The sequence below is a fragment of the Lepus europaeus genome, chromosome 10 (genome assembly GCF_033115175.1).
Source record: "Lepus europaeus isolate LE1 chromosome 10, mLepTim1.pri, whole genome shotgun sequence".
NCBI classification, from domain to species: Eukaryota; Metazoa; Chordata; class Mammalia; order Lagomorpha; family Leporidae; genus Lepus; species Lepus europaeus.
In genome coordinates, this window is record NC_084836.1 from 31441369 (window position 1) to 31462297 (window position 20929).

The 20929-nt window shown below is 40.3% G+C and overlaps 1 protein-coding gene across 3 annotated transcripts in view; it reads left to right on the plus strand.

Annotated features, from left to right (window-relative positions):
* Window positions 1-20929, plus strand: part of POC1B (POC1 centriolar protein B) — a 169941-nt gene that overhangs the window by 47229 nt on the left and 101783 nt on the right. For all 3 annotated transcript variants that reach the window (XM_062203141.1, XM_062203140.1, XM_062203142.1), the window contains exons 5-9: window positions 11571-11678; window positions 11798-11913; window positions 14502-14635; window positions 16468-16536; window positions 19321-19470. In XM_062203141.1, coding sequence (XP_062059125.1) covers window positions 11571-11678; window positions 11798-11913; window positions 14502-14635; window positions 16468-16536; window positions 19321-19470 — 577 coding nt within the window. The remainder of the gene's footprint in view (window positions 1-11570; window positions 11679-11797; window positions 11914-14501; window positions 14636-16467; window positions 16537-19320; window positions 19471-20929) is intronic.

Genomic DNA, 20929 nt, shown 5'->3' on the forward strand with positions numbered 1-20929 from the left:
GGAGATTTCTCCTAGGCTGGGGACCCTCCTACTCAGAATGATTTTTAAGCTTACCATGATAACCTCCTTTTCCTTATTTGCAAGTTTCTTTTTTTTTTTTTTTTTAACTTTTATTTAATGAATATAAATTTCCAGTGTACAGCTTATGGATTACAATGGCTTCCCCCCCCCCATAACTTCCCTCCCACCCGCAACCCTCCCCTCTCCCGCTCCCTCTCCCCTTCCATTTGCATCAAGATTCATTTTCAATTCTCTTTATATACAGAAGATCAATTTAGTATAAAGATTTCAACAGTTTGCACCCACATAGAAACACAAAGTGAAACATAGTGTTTGAGTACTAGTTATAGCATCAAATCACAATGTACAGCACATTAAGGACAGAGATCCCACATGAGGAGCAAGTGCACAGTGGCTCCTGTTGTTGACCCAACAAATTGACACTCTAGTTTATGGTGCCAGTAACCACCCTAGGCTGTCGTCATGAGTTGCCAAGGCTATGGAAGCCTTCCAAGTTTGCCGACTCTGATCATATTTAGACAAGGTCATAAAAGACAGAGTGAGGATAGTAACCAATGATCCTAAGAGTGGCATTTACCAGATTTGAACAATTATACAGCATTAAGTGGGGAAGAGGACCATCAGTACACACATGTTGGGAGTAGAGCCATTGGTGGTAGAGTAGAGGTTATGATTACAAAGGAATGAGGCCCAAGTGCACTAGACAGGGCCTAGAACAAAGGACAGAGTCATTATTAGAGGAGCTAAGAAAGGTGCTGTCTAAGCTACAATTAAGTTTTCTGATTGAGAGGCAAATAGAACCTGATAGAAGGGACTTGATAATAATCTGATGGGCTTTAGGCCTTGTAAATTCAGAGGCCCAGACCTATCTATCTCTTCACATGGGGTATATCCTAAGGGAGGTGTGAACCTCCTAGGGGAAGGCACTCTGTTGACTTTCATTACTTGGCTGGCCTGGGAGGAGAGCTGGCCAGGTAAAGGCAGGTGGCATCTCTAACAAGAAATTGACAGTTCTGCCTGCAATGTTGCTGACCCTACTTGACCATCCCCTCAGGTGCAGTGGTCACTTTGGAAGTTGGGCTGAGTGAAGGGCTTTTCAGCTTAGAGCCAATAAGATCCGTGGCTCTGACCTGGGCATCCTTCGACTCCAGGGCAGGTCCATTTCCAGTGATCCAACTCTTGGCAGAGCTGCCAGGGCTCTTCACAAGCTGACTTCTGCTGAAGCCCAGGCTTACCACATTGAAAGCCACTGCAGTGGACTGGCCTGTTGGGTCTCCTTGAGGGCAGATCACTGTACAGATCAGCCATTAATAGGCCTGCCACCCATTGCTTCTGATGCCGAGCTTTCTTTTCCTCCTGGCTTGTGTTAAAGCAGACCAGAGGATGCAAGTCAAGGGAGTGCCCGTGTCCCATCTCTAATCTTCGGTGGCCTGAACTACAAGTCTATAGTCACAGGCATGTTCTGTAGTAGTTTTTCTAAGGTAGACAATGCCCATGAGGAAAATTATATTCTCACTTTAAAACTTTCTTTCCCTTTGGTCTGAAAGGGAGGTTTTTTCTACTTACTGTATACTTCGCTGATGGCAAAGTGAATCTAGCTATGAGATTATTATTTAAGTTCTTATTTTGGCTATGCTATTGCAGAAAAATGTTAGCCATCTCTTTTATAAGGTCTAAAGATTAAATTGTGCATCCTACAGATTCCTTCATAATAGAATTAGTTTCCTACCTTGAAGAGAATAGAGAAATGAAAGAACAAGTTGGGCTTAGAATAGAGAAGTGAGGGAGCAAGTCCTAGATCGCTTGCTGACAATAGCAATATCACATGAATACTTAGCAAACTGTTTCAACCATTAGATAACAACTTAAGAAAACATTTACCAGAAGGTCCAATGCCTTCTATAAATTTTAAGAATCATGTATTTGAAAACACCTCTTAAATAATCTAACAAGGTGTAGTTTGTTTAGCCAGTAAACTTAAGCACAACCATCTAAAATGTTTTTAGTTTCTTTCTACCAACAAGTCTAAAACATATGATACACAGATTCAGGTCACACAAATTAAAATGTATCTTTGATTGATTTTAGCAGCTTAAATTTATGGACAATCTTATCTATAAGCCATTTAAAATAAAACTCTTAATAAAATTTCCCCATGTGGACATACAATATGTACACACATATAATATAGCATAATAGACCAATATAGCAATTTTAATAATAGCTTTTAAAATCTTTAACTCTTTTTGTAGATTGCCAATTGATTTGAATTGCTTTTTCTTTTTAGAAACCTCAGTTAACCATACTTTCTCTCAGTTGGTACTGTTAATACATTATTGGCTTCATCTGTTTACAGAGCCATCCCAAAGTACTGAATACAATAAAAGTGGCTGGAAAAAGTCCATAGGAACCTATAGGAGGACAGCTAAACACAGAATCAACAACGCTTTAGTTTTATGAGCAGCAGATCATATATAACTGTGGATGACAAAAGACTTTAAGTCGCCATGTTTAAAATTATAAACTCATCAACCAACAAGAGGCACTTGCTTACTTCACAGTATTTTTGAAAGCACCTGTAGGATTTTACAGGTATTTAACCCTTTAGGCCTCTGGGGCTTTCTCATTAAGATAACTATCATGTCTAGTAACACAAGATCATTAGACTTTTTAATTCTCAAACATTTGTATTAATAGCATTTTCCATTATAGAAACTTAAAGTCTGGTAACAGACATCAAGAGAACATAATAGATTACTTTAACACATTGCTTTAACAGAGCATCAGAGTTTAATTCTATGTCAAAGAGAAGTTGAGCTTCCTGTGATCTTTTGCTGTGAGGTTTCCTTCCTTTACCTTCTTTCATATTGGTGACCATGTTTCTGTGTTTCTGTGTGTAACACATCTTTAAGCATCTTTTGCAGGGCAGGATGAGTGGCAACAAATTCTTTCAGTTTCTGTTTGCTATGAAAAGTCTTAATTTCACCTTCATTCACAAATGAGAGCTTTGCAGGATATAGTATTCTGGGCTGGCAGTTTTTCTCTCTTAGTACCTGGGCTATGTCTCGCCATTCCCTTCTAGCTTGTAGGGTTTCTGATGAGAAGTCTGCTGTGAGTCTAATTGGAGATCCTCTAAGAGTGATCTGACGTTTCTCTCTTGCACCTTTTAGGATCTTTTCTTTATGTTTCACTGTGGTGAGTTTGATTACAACATGTCGTGGTGAGGATCTCTTTTGGTCATGTTTATTAGGGGTTCTATAAGCTTCCTGTACTAAGATGCCTCTGTCCTTCTCCAAACCTGGGAAATTTTCTGCTAGTATCTCACTGAAAATGCCTTCTAATCCTTTCTCCTTCTCCATGCCTTCAGGAACTCCTAGAACCCGAATGTTGGGTTTTTTAATAGTATCCTGTAGATTCCCGACAATATTTTTTAGATTTCTAATTTCTTCTTCTTTTCTTTGGTTTGCCTGTTTCCTTTCCTGTTCTCTGTCTTCTAAGTCTGATATTCTCTCTTCTGCTTCGCCCATTCTGTTTTTAAGGCTCTCTAATGTGTTTGTCATTTGATCTATTGAACTCTTCATTTCATTATGATTTCTAGTCACTATCAGAGTTTCTTGTTGCAGTAGTTGTTTCATTTCATTTTGATTCCTCCTTAATATTTCACTTTCACGAGAGAGATTTTCTATCTTGTCCATGAAGGATTTCTGTAGTTCAAGAATTTGTTTTTGAGAACTTCTTAATGTTCTTATCAATTTTTTGAGATCCGCTTCTTGCATTTCTTCGATCTCATCATCTTCATAATCTTGAATTGGGGTGTCTTTTTCATTTGGGGGCGTCATAGTTTCTTCCTTGTTCTTGTTAGCTTGGTTTTTGCGTTTGTTGTTTGGCATGTTGGAGATATTTGGTTTCTTCACTGTGGTGTTTTTTCTTGTTACACTATGGCTCTATATTAAGTGGACTGTCTGCTTTCAGTGGAGCCTTAGAGGCTTGAGATGAGTGTGGACTGAGAGCTGTGTTTGGTTCCTCAGGGTTGAGGGTGTGTCAAGGATGACACTCCCAGGTTAGGTGTGGTAAATCTCTCTTTCTTTTTTTGATTTAAAAGGGAAGTAATTCCGCACAGCTGAACGTAATTGGAGGTAGTTAGCAGGCAAATGATATACCCACAGGAGCCAGAGATTGGAAGCTCTTTCCCTAGCACCACACAGGGAATCTGTGCTGCCCTCAGTGTGGGCTCCAATTCTCCTGCAGTCTCCCACTGGGTTGCCAAGTTAGATGCTAATCTCCTGTTATTTCACCCCTCCCCCCAGAGTCAGGTTTTTCTGCTAGGCTCAGGGCTGGTGCAGACCTGAGGTCGCCCTGCTTATGACATATGTCCAAAATGGCGCCTGCTCTGTCTTGCTCGCCTGTGAGAGGTGAGCGGAGAGAGAGAAACTTGTGTCCGTATCAGTCACTTTTTTAATTTTTTTTTCTCTCTCTTCTAGTTAGCCTGGTGAACTTTTCCCCACGGAGTTTCAAGCCTCGTTCCCTCTAGCCTCCTCTTTCCGCTTGCCTGCTGGTATCTCGGGCTATGGAGGTTCGGCTCACCTCGCGTTCCAGCGCTGGTGCGTTGAGTCTGCCGCTGGTGTCCCGAACTTGGGCTCCCACGCTCTCCACGCAGGTCCACTGTGAATCACTAGTTCCGGAAGAGTTTCCTCTGCTGTTTTATCCCCTACTCTTCCTTGACTCTACAGTATCTCCACTTATATTAAACTTTCTCTCCCCCCGGACTAAGTGTGCTTCCTGCCTATTCCGCCATCTTGCCGCCTCCCTGCAAGTTTCTTTAAAATCTTATTCTGTGGAGCTTCTGGTAACAGATTGGCAGCTTTTTTGTTTTAATTTTTTCATATCACTATCTATAATGATGTTATTCATGTGCCCTCCTTCCTCTTCCTCCCTTGAATGAAAATCTTATTAGGGCATAGATCTTTTTTAAAAAATGATTTTTTATTTATATAAGGTGAACAGATTTCATGTAATTTATAAATACAGATTTAGGAGCATAGTGATATTTCCCACCCTACTCCTGGCCATGCTCCCACCCTCCCCCGTCCTTCCTATCTTATTTTTTCTTTTAGTTTTTACAATGATATACTTTCAGTTTATTTTATAATCATAAACTTAACCCCTACTAAGTTAGAAATTCAACAAATAGAAGGAAAAAAACCACTGTTCCTCAACAGTATAGACAAGGGCTATAAACAATAATCATATCTCAAAATGTCAGTTTCACTCATATACTTTACATTTTTTTTAAGATTTATTTTATTTATTTGAAAGAGTTACAGAGAGGTAAAGACACAGAGAGAGAGAGAGAGATCTTCCATCCACTGATTCACTCCCCCAATGGCCGCAACAGCCAGAGCCGCGCTGATCCGAAGCCAGGAGCCAGGAACTTCTTCTGGGTCTCCCACATGGCTGCAGGGGCCCAAGGACTTGAGCCATCATCTACTACTTTCCCAGGCCATAGCAGAGAGCTGGATTGGAAGAGGAGCAGCTGGGACTCAAACCAGCACCCATATGGGATGCCAGCACTTCAGGCCAGGGCTTTAACCTGCTGTGCCACAGCACTGGCCCCAGTATACTTTACATTTTTTGCACTCTATTAGTTATTACAGATCAGGAAAAATATGTGCTATCTATCTTTCTGGGACTGGCTTATGTCACTAAACATAATGGTTCTAGTTATATCCATTTTGTTGCAAAAGACAGAATTCAATGGCTGACTAGTATTCCATAGTGTATATATACTACAATGTCTTTTCCAGTCATCAGATGATGGACATCTGATGACAACATCTGGGTTGATTCCATACCTTAGGTATTGTGAATTCAGCTGCAGTAAACATGGGGGTATAAATAGCTCTTTCATATGCTGATTTCATTCCATTTGGGTAAATTCCCAGGAGTGGGATGGCTAGTCCTATGGTAGATCTAGTTTCAGATTTCTGAGGAGTATCCATACTGTCTTCCATAATGGTTGTATTAGTTTACATTCCCACCAGCAGTGCACTAGGGTACGTTTCTCCCCACATCCTCACCAGCATTTATTGTTTGTTTTTTTTTTTTCCTATATGAGAACCACTCTCACTTTTTTTGACAGGCAGAGTGGACAGTGAGAGAGAGAGACAGCTCATTGTGGTTTTGATTTGCATATCCCTGATAGCTAGTAATTCTGAGCACGTTTTCATGTGTCTGTTGGCCATTTGTATTTCACGTTTTGAAAAATGCCTGTTCATGTCCTTTGCCCATTTCTCTCTTTTTATTAGAAAACTTTTGTTTAATAAATATAAATTTCAAAAGTACAACTTTTGGATTATAGTGGTTCTTCCCCCCCCCATAACCACCTACCCACCTGCAAACCATCCCATCTCCTACTCCCTCTCCCATCCCATTCTTCATTAAGATTCATTTGTAATTATCTTTATATACAGAAGATCAACTCTTTACTGAGTAAAGATTTCAACAGTTTGTACCCACACAGACACACAAAGTATAAAGTACTGTTTGAAGATTAGTTTTACCATTAAGTCTCATAGTACAACACATTAAGGACAGAGGTCCTACTTGGGGAGCAAGTGTACAATGACTCCTGTTGTTGATTTAACCATTGGCACTCTTATTTATGATGTCAGTAATACCCTGAGGTCTCTTGTCATGAGCTGCCAAGGCTATGGAAGCCTCTTGAGTTCACAAACTCCACCTTATTTAGACAAGGCCATAATCAAAGTGGAAGTTCTCTCTTCCCTTCAGAGAAAGGTCCTCCTTCTTTGATGGTCCCTTCTTTCCACCGGGATCTCACTCAGAGAGATCTTACATATAGGTCATTTTTTGCCAGTATCTTCGCTTTCCATACCTGAGAAATTCTCATGGGCTTTTTCACCAGATCTGAGTGTGTTAAGGGCTGATTCTGAGGCCAGAGTGCTGTTTAGGGCATTTGTCATTCTATGAGTCTGCTGTGTATCCCGCTTCCCATGTTGGATTGTTCTCTACTTTTTAATTCTATCAATTATTATTAGCAAACACTGGTCTTGTTTATGTGATCCCTCTGACACTTAATCCTATCTTTATGATCAGATATGAACTTAAACTAATCACTTTAACTAGTAAGGTGGCATTGGTACCTACCAACTTAATGTGATTTGGAGTCCCATCTTTGCCTATTTCTTAATTGAATTGTTTTGTTGTTGCTGAGTTCCTTGGGTTCTTTTTAGATTCTGGATATTAATCCTTTATCAGTTGCATAGTTTGCAAATACTTTCTTCCATTCTGTCAGTTGTTTCTTCACTTTTTGAGTGTTTTTGCAGTGCAGAAGTTTCTTAGCTTGATGTAATTCCATTTGTCTATTTTTGCTTTTATTGCCTGTGCTTCTGGGGTCTTTTCCAAGAAGTGCTCGCCTGTGCCAATGTCTTGCAGAATTTCCCCAACATTATCCTTTAGTAATTTGAAGGTATCAGGTCATAGATTTAGGTTCTCAGTCGATTTTGTGTTGATTTTTGTGTAAAATATGATAGGGATCTTGTTTCTTATTTCCGCATGTGGAGATCCAATTTTTCCAGCACTAATTGTTGAAGAGACTATCCTTTCTTTAAGGATTGACTTTAGCTCCTTTGTCAAAGATTTATTGGTTGTAGATGTATGGATTGATTTCTGTTTTGTTACATTGGTTTATGTGTCTATCAGGGTGTTTTGATTATAACTGCACTGTGATATGTCTTTTTTTTTTTTTTTTTTTTGACAGGCAGAGTGGACAGTAAGAGAGAGAGACAGAGAGAAAGGTCTTCCTTTTGCCGTTGGTTCACCCCCCAATGGCCACTGCAGCTGGCGCACTGCGCTGATCCGAAGCCAGAAGCCAGGTGCTTCTCCTGGTCTCCCATGCGAGTACAGGGCCCAAGGACTTCAGCCATCCTCCACTGCACTTCCGGGCCACAGCAGAGAGCTGGACTGGAAGAGGAGCAACCGGGACAGAATCCGGTGCCCCGACCAGGACTAGAACCAGGCGTTGGCTGGTGCTGCGGCTCACTAGGCTAATCCTCCGCCTTGCGGTGCCGGCACACTGGGTTCTAGTCCCGGTTGCCCCTCTTCCAGTACAGCTCTCTGCTGTGGCCAGGGAGTGCAGTGGAAGATGGCCCAAGTGCTTGGGTCCTGCACCCCATGGGAGACCAGGAGAAGCACCTGGCTCCTGTCATCAGATCAGCGCAGTGCGCCGGCTGCAGCGCACCAGCCGCTGTGGCCATTGGACGGTGAACCAACGGCAAAAGGAAGACCTTTCTCTCTGTCTCTCTCTCTCTCACTGTCCACTCTGCCTGTCAAAAAAAAAAAAAATTTTAAAAAATAAATAAGTAAATAAAAGAACCCAGGGTGCCGGCGCCGCAGGTGGAGGATTAGCCTGTTGAGCCACGGTGCCAGCCGATATGTCTTGAGATATGAAATTGTGTTGCCTCCAGCTTTGTTTTTGTTATTTAAGATTGCTTTAGCTATTTCTGGCCTCTTGTGCTTCCATCTAAAGTATAGCGTCATTTTTTCTAGATCTGAGAACAATGTCATTGGTATTTTGATTGGTATTGCATTGAATCTGTAAAGTACTTTCAGTATTGTCGACATTTTGATGATGTTAATTTTTCAATCCACAAACACGGAAGAACTTATCCATCTCACATCCACAACTATATTCCTGTTACCCAGGGCAGCAAGTGCCGAGTGCTGAATACTGGCAGGTACTCAGAAAGTCTTCGGATGCATCAGTGAACGAGTGTCATCCCCATATACTTCTGAAGGACAGGGACTGGGTCTGTTTTACTTACAGCCCCTGACAGCACACACAGGTTTTCATTAAAGGATAGTTAGTAGCCTCCTAAGAGCCCTACCTTGTGGTTTCCCTCCACTTTACAATTCTCTGTGTTTTACACAGAAACCACACAGATCCTTTTGTGATCTAAATCATTTGACAGTAGAAGAAACCTTCCTTTTTTTCCACTAACTTAAATGGTGTAGTTCAGGGGTTTTGCTATGGAAGTAAAGGCTCAGTTCAAATCCTCTCCTTATTACCGTGTGACTCTGACAATTACAGATCCTCTCTTGCTTTATTTATTCATCTCTAGTTTAAGGCAAGCAATAGCATCTGTTTTATAAGGTTCTTTTGAAAGTAAGTGAGAGGCCAGCGCCATTGCTCACTTGGCTAATCCTCCACCTGCGGTGCTGGCATCCCATATGAGTGCCGGTTTCTAGTCCTGGCTGCTCCTCTTCCAGTCCAGCTCTCTGCTGTGGCCCGGGAAGGCAGTGGAGGATGGCCCACGTGCTTGGGACCCTGCACCTGCATGGGAGACCAGGAAGAAGCAGTTGGCTCCTGGCTTAGGATCGGTGCAGCGTCGGCTGTAGTGGCCATTTGGGGAGTGAACCAACAGAAGGAAGACCTTTCTCTCTCTTTCTCTCTCTCAATGTCTATAACTCTACCTGTCAAATAAAAAAAAAGTTAAATGAGGTTCTAGAGAGTAAAGTGTTAAGAACTGCTCTAGGACATAAGTGCTTAATAAATGTAGGTGGGCTGATGATGTGATGGTGGGGTGGTAGGTTTTGGCCAATAATATTGTGGAGTATTTTTCTGCTTTATTATCATTGAATTATTTAATTCTATTGAATATTTTTCTCTATCTTTGCTTTCTCAGAATGTAAGAATCAGGTCATCCCCTGGAAATATGGGGATTTTGTTATTTAAAATAACAAAATTTTTATTATTTAAAATATTCTCATTAAGTAATTATCTTTAAAATCTAGGCTTGTTAAGAAATATACTTTGATCCCTTGCATTATTTACCATTATTATGTGAACTTTATTTTCATGGGGACACTGAATGGATTTTTCTCCCCCCAGAATCTATGAAACAAAAGTTTTCTCTGCATGGAATCCATCTGTCCTTTCTCCTAACCTTCCTTCCTTATTTATTTATTTGAAAGAGTTACAGAGAGGGAGGGAGAGTCAGAGAGACAGAGATGGTCCATCTGCTGGTTCACTCCACAGATGGCCCCAACAGCTAAGGCTGGGCCAGGCTGAAGCCAGGAGCTTCTTCCAGGTCTCCCAAATGAGTGGCAGTGACCAAAGCATTTGGGCCATCTTCTGCTACTTTTCCCAGGCCATTATCAGGGAGCAGGATAGGAAGTAGAGCAGCTGGGACACAAACTGGTGCCCATACGTGATGCTGGCATCATAGGTGGCGGCTTTACCCACTATGCCACAATGCCAGCCCCTATCTTGGGCATTTCTACAATATTGTCTCTCACAATTAAATATTCCACACGTATTTTCTGGAGGAAAGGACTAATAAATATTACTTGTTTTTATAAAATCAGGGTAAACTACTCAGCATGGGAGGGTTTTCCTTGCAAGGTTAATTTCTTGATTTTTTTCAAAGATTATTTCCACATAGAACCTAACTAAGCTGCAGTGTTTCTTTTTGTTTGTTTTTTTTTTTTTTTTTCACTTGGTGAATCCATAAATGCCATATACTTAGTTTCTGTAAGGAAGAATTGTTTTTAGGTCAGTTTCAATGGGAGAACAAAACAAAAAACATTCAGTTATATTCTACACCTCAAGTTGATGACTTAATGGTAATCTTGACTGAAATTTAATTAGCCTGTGACCTAGCTCTGTCTCTTTGGGGTTTTGTTATTGCTAAGGTACTACTAATAAAAATACTATTTACAGTTTCTTAATAGTCTAAATTCTGTTTTCCTTTTCTATTTGGTTCTTTGCTCTTCTATTTTTAAAAGGCACTCAACAGTTTAAAAAGAACCTTGAAAAAGATTTGAAAGGAATAGATAGCATAAAGTGGTACACGCGATAGCTAAGATTTCTCTCACTTGCTTTTTAATGGGGAGTGTGGATGATAGGTTTGTCCATGAAGGAACTTCTGTCCCATATAAGCAAATTGTCCTGTTTCCAGTCCATTGGAGCTCTCTGGCCTTCCTAAGTCTAAGAAATTACTGCCTCAGAGAGTTAAGTTTTTCTGTTGGTGATGTTACTTAATTTTAATTCTCAACACGCCAGTCCTTTTCTTATAAAAAGCTAGACTACAGGGTTGGCAGGATGAGTAATAAAGGCTCTCTTGGGTCATAAGGATAACACTGGGAAATGACCAAAAAGAAGAAATAGTGTTCTTTAAAAACACAAGTACTTTAAAAGTAGGTGGTTTGGAAGGAGTGCACAGTTGTCTCAAAAATTTGCTAGAGCAGCGACCATGAAACTAAATTAGTTGAATTAAAGAATAAAAAGAAAGCAGAAACTTGGTTAGTCTGCATAGTGTATTCCTATCTTTTTGTGATTTGTCAGTGTTTGTCATGATGATATTTAGCTTGGAAAATGTTGGTTGCAGACTGTCACTTTGCTGCCTGACGTGGTTAGCCGGGGTCCTTGAATGATTGATGAGTACAGCCTGACTTGTATGGTGTGTGCAGGGGGGAGTGATAATTGTCAGGAGCCTTTTATAATCAGACTCTTTTTTTCTACTACTTTCCAGATTTTCACCTGATGGAAGATTAATTGTGTCATGTAGTGAGGATAAAACTGTTAAAATTTGGGACACCACAAATAAACAGTGTGTTAATAACTTCTCAGATTCTGTAGGGTAAGTTCACTCGCAATTTGTTCATTTTTTTTGAGTGAATTTGCGACGGAGACATTTAATCATAACAAATGAAAGAAAAAGAAATCTAAATATTAAGCTGTCTTAATGTTTTGTCCTAGGTTTGCCAATTTTGTGGATTTTAACCCAAATGGTACATGCATAGCTTCAGCAGGTTCTGATCACACTGTGAAAATCTGGGACATAAGAGTGAACAAATTACTCCAGCATTATCAAGGTAACAGTTTCATGGACACAGAAATTCAGTTGTTAAATTGGCTTTTCTGGGAAGGGCCAGTTCTTGGTTTGGTTTGTCTCACTTTCTCTCTGTTTTTGATTTTTTTTTTTTTTTTTTTTTTTTTTTAATTTAAGAGGCAGAGAGACAGTCAAAGACAGAGAATGGGTTTCCATCTTCTGATTCATTCCTAAAGGCCCACAAAGGCCTGGGCTGGGCTGAAATCAGGAGCAGGGAATTCAACCTTGGTTTCTCATGTGAGTGGCAAGAACCCAATTACTTGAGCCATCACTACTGCTTGCCAGTGTTTGCATTATCAAGAAGCTGGAATCAGGAGGTGGGCATTGAACCCAGCCACTCTGATATCGAATGTGTTTGTCATTACTATGCTTTTATAACAACCAGACTAAACCCCCAGTTGTAGTTTTGCTCTCTTTGTGAGGGTCATGAATTTGCCTTTACCTGACTAGAGAAGAGTACAGTTAGCATCCATCAGCAACAAAAGTAAGGGAAGAGGAAGGTGAAGCGATCTTAAAATAATGTTAGAATTGTTAAAAAAAAAAAAAAGTTACTGTGAGATTTTCAAACGCTAGTTATCTGCGCTCTGTGAAATAGTGACACTGAATTCTGAATCACAAGGAGTTAATGTGAACACAAATCAGGTATTATAACTGGTAGAAAACAACTTCCTATTGTGCCTGTGTATTGAAACTAAAGAATTAACTTGACTTTCTTGGCTTGTGTTGGATTTATATAAAATCCACATTAATAATCACTGTCGGGCCGGCGCCGCAGCTCACTAGGCTAATCCTCCGCCTGCGGCGCTGGCACCCCAGGTTCTAGCCCTGGTTGGGGTGCCGCATTCTGTCCCGGTTGCTCCTCTTCCAGTCCAGCTCTCTGCTGTGGCCCCGGGAAGGCAGGGGAGGATGGCCCAAGTGCTTGGGCCCTGCACCCGCATGGGAGACCAGGAGGAAGCACCTGGCTCCTGGCTTCGGATTGATGCAGCGCACCAGCCGTAGCAGCCATTTGGGGGGTGAACCAATGGAAGAAAGACCTTTCTCTCTTTCTCTCTCTCTCACTGTCTAATTCTGCCTGTCAAAAAAAAAAAAATCACTGTCACTTATTCAGTGTTTAGCATGTAGCAGACACTGTGCTAAATCATCACAATATTCCTAATAGGTATTATTATTACTCCCACATTAAAGATAAGGGAATTGAGGCTTCAAGAGGATAAGTACTTAAGTAATCAACGGAATTGACTTAGGGCTTTCCGCTTACAAAGTGTGTCAAAGAACACTTTTGTTAATTGTGTTACACTGCCTCCTATTGGAATGATGGTGTCGGGAAGTGAGTTCTCAAACTTAATAGCCCAATGTGCCCTGCTCCAAACTTATCTCCAAATGCTTCACCCATTAAGCCAATGTTGCTAGTTGATTATTAAATTTAATTTGAGCTAATCCTCTGCCTTGTGGCACCGACACACCGGGTTCTAGTCCCAGTCGGGGTGCCGGATTCTATCCTGGTTGCCCCTCTTCCAGGGCCAGCTCTCTGCTATGGCCCGGGAGTGCAGTGGAGGATGGCCCAAATGCTTGGGCCCTGCACCCGCATGGGAGACCAGGAGAAGCACCTGGCTCCTGGCTTCGGATCAGCACGATGAGCTGGCCGCAGCAGCCATTGGAGGGTGAACCAACGGCAAAAAGGAAGACCTTTCTCTCTCTCTCTCTCACTATCCACTCCGCCTGTCAAAAAAAAAAAAAAAAAAAATTTTTAAAATAAATTTAATTTGAGGTTAGATTATATATTTTATGTGAGCTGATAGTAATCAACTGTTGGCTATATTGGCAATATATCTGAATACTTTATAGTTCTGTGATTGGTAAGATTATATATGACATTGTAAAAATTTTAAAGTTATTTGTCTCATGGGCAGGAAGTTAATGTTGTATGAGGCCAAAATATTTGTTTTTTTTTTAAAGATTTATTTATCTATTTATTTATTTATTTGAAATTCAGAGTTACACAGAAAGAGTAGAGGCAGAGAGAGAGAGTCTTCCATTCGATGGTTTACTCCCCAGTTGGCCGCAATGGCCAGAGCTGCACCAATCTGAAGCCAGAAGCCAGGAGCTTCCTCTGAGTCTCCCACATGGTTGCAGGGGCCCAAGCACTTGGGCCATCTTCCACTGCTATCCCAGGCCATAGCAGAGAGCTGGACTGGAAAAGGAGCAGCCGGGTCTTGAACTGGTGCTGATGATATGGGATGCTGAGGCTTCAGGCCAGGGCGTTAACCCGCTTCGCCACAGTGCCGCACCCCCCCCCCCCTTTTTAAAGCAAAATATTTGTTTTAATGAACTACATAGAATTTTGGAATCATGGAGACATTACTTGATTCTTGTTTTCAACTTAATGTTTCTAATTAGGCAAAGGGGCGTCTTCAGAGTTAAGGACTGTTCTCTGAAAAGAAAGAAAAGTAGCATCCATGGGATTCTAAAGAAAACCACTTATATTGAGATATACTCTTAAATATTAACATCTCGTGACGTTGTGAAAAAGAATCGTCCTCTTAATTTTTGCTTTTATTTTCTACCCTTCAGTTCACAACTGTGGAGTTAATTGCCTGTCCTTCCATCCTTCGGGTAACTTCCTCATCACTGCTTCTTCAGATGGCACGCTGAAGATTTTGGACCTCTTGGAAGGGAGGCTCATATACACACTTCAGGGGCATACGGTATTAACACAAATTTTTGCTTTTATAATATGAATTTTTAATCCATTTTATTATTTGCCATTGTTTTTACAGATAGCACGACATTGGTACTCTCACAAAAACATTTTACTTCCAAGGCTATGTTTTGGTACTCTTGAGTTCAGCTTATAGAAATAACATTTCTTATAATTCTTGTCAAAATCCAAGTATGTCTTTCAATGACCACTAAATAAATCCTCTATTGCTGTCTTCATTTTGACAAGCATGGCTCAGCACCTTTTGCTGTACTGCCCTTCCTAGTAAGCTCGTCCTCTCTGTTTTCCTCTGATGCTTCTTGTGGGGAGACCTGCCATTGTCTAGTGTTGCCTGTAATGAGGTCAGTGAACCTGACCTAGAGTTCTAAATGTTTTTTCTAGAAAGCCCATTTGCTGTACAGATAAAAGCCACTCTCTTTCTATGAACATTTATGAGCAGTAAAGTGACATTTTGTCTCTTATAGGCCTTATGCCTTTGTCTTATTTCTCAATTGGTTTAGAACCCAGAGGGAAAGTGGGTCCTCACTCCTACCCCTGCCATAGTATGTAAACTATTCCCCATTCAGGATAAATATTCAAACTTCTCTGATTTTTTAAGAATGCGTCCTCTTCTTTAGCAAAGATGGGGTAGGTACTTCCTTTTAGCCATGTATAACCTTTTGATATCTAGAAATAGAACAGGCGTTGTGGTCTAGAAGAATCAGGGTTCTTCTTTGTCTTCCTTTTCCTTTATCATTTGTTCCCCATCAGTGTTAAGGTGCAGCAGAAATAGACACTAACCAGCTCAGATACATACATGTCCATGGATTTAGTCTGAATAAACACTGCCAATAAAAGGAACCAAGTATCAAAAATTTTCCATGAAAAAAGTAAAGTTAATGGAAAAAAAAACAATAAGCACAGTAGTTTATGAAGAATCCAACATTACACATAAAGATGGAATTTGTCATAGCCTGGAGGTGAAGGTATTTATGAAGCTGTAATTACTTAATTTTGACAAATGGTCTACTTAAAAATAAATGACATTCTTCCCTAAAAGTTTTCTTCCATAAGTTAATGACATAGTGAAAACAAACAACATATTTATAGTTTTGAGATGAGGAATATTACTCTTATGTTGACTGAAAGATTGACCTAGAGGCCATGTATGTTGTCACTGCCAAATATGATCTTGTCCAAATCCATAGTAATTGCTCAATTTCAGGTTCTTACCTCTCACCTAGATACCGCAGCAACTTTCCAACTGGCCTCCAACCACTCATTCTTGCTCTAATTCTCCATGCTCACATTTGTGATAATAATTTTCATCAATCACAGCATTCTTTCTATCTGTGTTCTGCTCTTGAACACAGATGGGTTTAAGGTTTACTGTTGCCTACATGAAAGGAGACTTGGTGAAGTCAAATGTGGTCAGGAAATGTTCTTTATTTACATAGCGACATTCCCATCAACTACATATTTATCTTTCAGTTTCTGCTTCTAATTGGTTGGCCGAATACAGCCTACATCTAGAAAAATCTTAGTAGAAATTCTTACAGACTTACCCTGGTCCAAACTTTTCTTTGAAGGAGAAAAAGATTTTCTTCATAATTTTTAGTATTCCTTTTTTATTTAGTGTTGACTATTTGTGTTAATTATAATTTGTGTGTATAATTGATTTGATTCTTTGATTATCTTTATTCTGCCAACATTAGTTGCTAGCAAATTTAGATTTATTCTGTGAGTTAGGATGAAAAATTGGTACTCCCAGTACTCTTGGGCCCAAGAAAGCATCACCAAGTACTTTTTTTCTTTTATCTATCTCCTTTTATTTCACAGGGACCTGTCTTTACAGTATCATTTTCAAAAAATGGAGAGCTGTTTTCATCAGGGGGTGCAGACACACAGGTTTGTAAATCTTTTGACATCCTCTTTAATTTGGTCAGGGTAAAGGGATTCTTTTATAATTTTTTAAATTTTATCTTAAGTTATGCGAGTTTCATGTATTTCATATATACAGATTTAGGAACCTAGTGATACTTCCCTCCCTAACATCCCTTCCACTCATGCTCCAACCATTCTTTCTCTTCCCTCTCCCATTCACACTCTTAATTTTTACAAAAATGTACTTTCAGTTTACTTAATGATCCTAAAGTTAACCCTATGCTAAGTAAAAGAGTTCAACAAATAGTATGAAGAAAAAATAAAAAACACTGTTCTTCAACAGAAGAGACAAGGGCTGTAAACAATCTTCAAATCTCAAATTGTCCATTTCACTCCAGTACAATATATTTTAGGCACTCCATTAGTTACCTTGGATCAGGGAAAACATATGATATCTGTCTTTTTGAGACTGGCTTATTTCACTAAGTATAATGGTTTCCAGTTGTGTCCATTTAGTTGCAAAAGACAGGATTTCATTTTTTTTAAAAGCTGATTAGTACTCCATAGTGCATATATACCATAATTTCTTTATCCAGTCAACAGTTGATGGATATCTGGATTGATTCCTTATCTTGGCTATTGTGAATTGTGCTGCAGTGAACATGGGGGTACAGATAACTCTCATGTGCTGATTTTTTTTTGTTTTGTTTTGTTAAATTCCCAGGAGTGGGATGGCTGGATCATATGGTAGGTCTATATTCAGATTTCTGAGGTATCTTCATACTGTTTTCCACAGTAGCTGCACCAGTTTACATTCCCACCAACAGTGGATTAGGGTACCTAGGATAAAGGAATTCTTGACCTCAGCTAAGATTTTTGCAACCAGCTAGTGTATGTTAAGATGATTATCAAAGACTTTCCATTTTACTTTAGTGCCAGCAAGTCTACTATCTCAAAGCTGAAATGGTGCCAGTTTTGATACTTTTTAGAACTCACATAGCAGTTATTTTCTTTTGCTCAGTTTTAGTACTTAATTGTACATGTAACTGACACTTTATAAATTTCTTTCAGTTCTTTAGCCCTTTTACTTAAATTGTTGCTTACTCTTTTATATATCAGTCTTATTTCTTAAAATGCTAAGCTTCTTGGGAATGGCAAACATATACCATTTATGTAGCAAATCTGCATTTATTTGAAATGACTAAAAATTATTCATAACCAAATGTATTGAATAAAGTATATAGTCAATCTATAGGGCTTTGGAAAAAAAAAGAGGATATGATTTTTTTTTTAAAGATTTATTTATTTATTTGAAAGGCAGAATTACAGAGAGGCAAAGGCAGAGGCAGAGAGAGGTCTTTGATCTGCTGGTTCACTCCCCAAATAGCCTCAGTGGCCGGTACTGGGCCAATCTGAAGCCATGAACCAGGAGCTACCTCCAAGACTCCCACATGGGTGCAGGGACCAAAGGACTTGGGCCATCTTCCACTGCTTTCCCAGGCCATAGCAGAGAGTTGGATCAGAAGTGGAGCAGCTTGGACTTGAACTGGTACCCATATGGGGTGCTGGCACTGCAAACAGTGGCTTAACCTGCTATGCCGCAGCACCGGCCGCTACGATATTTTAATATGAATTATAAGCCAGAAATGGAGGTAATTTGAACTGCTAAATCTATCCCAGCAACGGTGCCTAAATAAAGTATTGAGAAACAGAAACATTGTTTAAATACCTATCTAGCCTTTCTGACTGTTTTGAGAGTCATTTCTATAGATTTTTTAAAAGAAAATCAGTTCTATATTGCTTGTACAAGAATACTTCAATATTTTGTGGAAAATAGAATCAAAAGTTTATTTTGCTGTAAAATTTTTTTGGAAATGCATGCATATGAGGGGTCTGTAAAAGGTACATGGAAATACATATTAGGGGCCTACTCTGTTTTGCAGTGGGTTAAGTCATCTGCTGTGGCACTGGCATCCTATATAGTCACTGGTTCAAGTCTCAGCTGCTCTGCTTCCCATCCACCTCCCTACTAATGCTCCTGAGAAATCTGCAGAAGGTGGCCCAAGTACTTGAGTCTCTGACACACACAAATGAGACCCAGATGAAGCATCTGGCTCCTGGCTTCTGCCTGGCCCAGCCCTAGCCGTTGCAGCCATTTGGGGAGTAAACTAGTGAATGGAGGATCTTTCTCTACCTCTTCCTTTCTCTCTCTGTAACTCTGCCTTTCAAATAAATAAATAGATTGTAAAAAAAAAAAAAAAAAAAAAAAAGAAGAAGAAGAAGAAAAAAGAAAAGAAAAGATGCATATTATGAAAAAAACTACATGGCCTGGGCATTTGACCTAGGAATTCAGAAGCTGGTTAAGACACCTACCTGCATCCCTTATTCGGGTGTGTGGGTTGAGTTCCCACTCTGGTTCCTGAATCCAGCCTCTGCTAATGCAGACCCTGGGGGGCAGCCATGATGATTCAAGTAGTTGAGTTTCTTCTGCCAATGTGGGGGACCTGAATTTAGTTCCTAGCTTTGGCCCTGGCCCAGCCCCCTAGGGTGTTGCCAGCATTTGAGGAGTCAACCAGCAGATGAAACACTGACTCTCTCTCTCTCCCTCTCCCCCTCACTCCCCTGCCCGACCCCCACTTTCCTTCTGTCTGTCCCTCAAATTAAAAAAAGAAAAAAAGCTATGCATGCATTTAAAAAAATTTTTGCACCAAATGAAGCTCTTTTAATTTCATTTTACATGAATTCTTTCAAGTTCCTCAGTGCATACAAGTCAATAACTGCCAACATCATTGACTTTTTTTTTAATAGGTCTTATTATGGAGGACTAACTTTGATGATTTACGTTGTAAAGATCTTAAGAGAAATCTTAAGAGATTGCATTTTGATTCACCACCGCATCTTCTTGATATCTACCCAAGAACACCACATCCTCATGATGGCAAAATTGAGACTGTTGAAGTAAGTACTTTACGCATTTGTCCTGTTTTCTTTTTTTTTTTTTTTCTTTTTTATTTTTTGACAGGCAGAGTGGACAGTGAGAGAGAGAGATAGAGAGAAAGGTCTTCCTTTGCTGTTGGTTCACCCTCCAATGGTCGCCGCAGTAGGCACGCTGCAGCAGGCGCACCGCGCTGATCCGATGGCAGGAGCCAGGTGCTTCTCCTGGTCTCCCATGGGGTGCAGGGCCCAAGCACTTGGGCCATCCTCCACTGCACTCCCTGGCCACAGCAGAGAGCTGGCCTGGAAGAGGGGCAACCGGGACAGGATCGGTGCCCCGACCTGGACTAGAACCCGGTGTGCCGGCGCCGCAAGGCGGAGGATTAGCCTATTGAGCCGTGGCGCCGGCGTCCTGTTTTCTTTTTTAAACAATCAATTAGTAAAAGTTTTTATTTCCCTCTTGCCTTTGCTTTATATCTTGCTTTACAAAGTTATGAAGTTCACAGCTTTATACCAGAATTTAAGAAGGCTAGGCTATTTTCTTATAAACATTTTTTAATTTATTTTTTATTTAGTAAATATAAATTTCCAAAGTACAGTTTATGGATTACAATGGCTTCCCCCCCATAATTTCCCTCCCACTCACACCCCTCCCATCTCCCGCTCCCTCTCCCATTCCATTCACATCAAGATTCATTTTCAATTATCTTTATATACAGAAGATTGATTCAGTATGTATTAGGTAAAGATTTCATCAGTTTGAACCCACACAGAAACACAAAGTGTAAAATACTGTTTCAGTACTAGTTATAGCATTACTTCACATTGGACAACACATTAAGGACAGATCCCACATGAGAAGTAAGTACACAGTGACTTCTATTGCTGACTTAACACTTTGACACTCTTGTTTATGGTGTCAGTAATCTCCCTAGGCTCTAGTCATGAGTTGCCAAGGCTATGGAAGCCTTTAGGGTTTGCCGACTTTGATCTTATTCCGACAGGGTCATAGTCAAAGTGGAAGTTCTCTCCTCCCTTCAGAGAAAGGTACCTCCTTCTTTGATGGCCCTGTTCTTTCCACTGGGATCTCACTCACAGAGATCTTTCATTTAAGTCTTCTTCTTCTTCTTCTTCTTCTTTTTTTTTTTTTGGCCACAGTGTCTTGGCTTTCCATGCCTAAAATACCCTCATGGGCTCTTGAGCCAGATCCGAATGCCTTAAGGGCTGATTCTGAGGCCAGAGTGCTATTTAGGACATCTGCCATTCTATGAGTCTGCTGTGTATCCTGCTTCCCATGATGGATCGTTCTCTCCCTTTTTGATTCTGTCAGTTAGTATTAGCAGAAACTAGTCTTGTTTGTGTGATCCTTTTGACTCTTAGGCCTATCAGAGCCATCAGTTGTGAACTGAAATTGATCACTTGGACTAGTGAGATGGCATTGGTACATGCCACCCTGATGGGATTGTATTGGAATCCCCTGGCA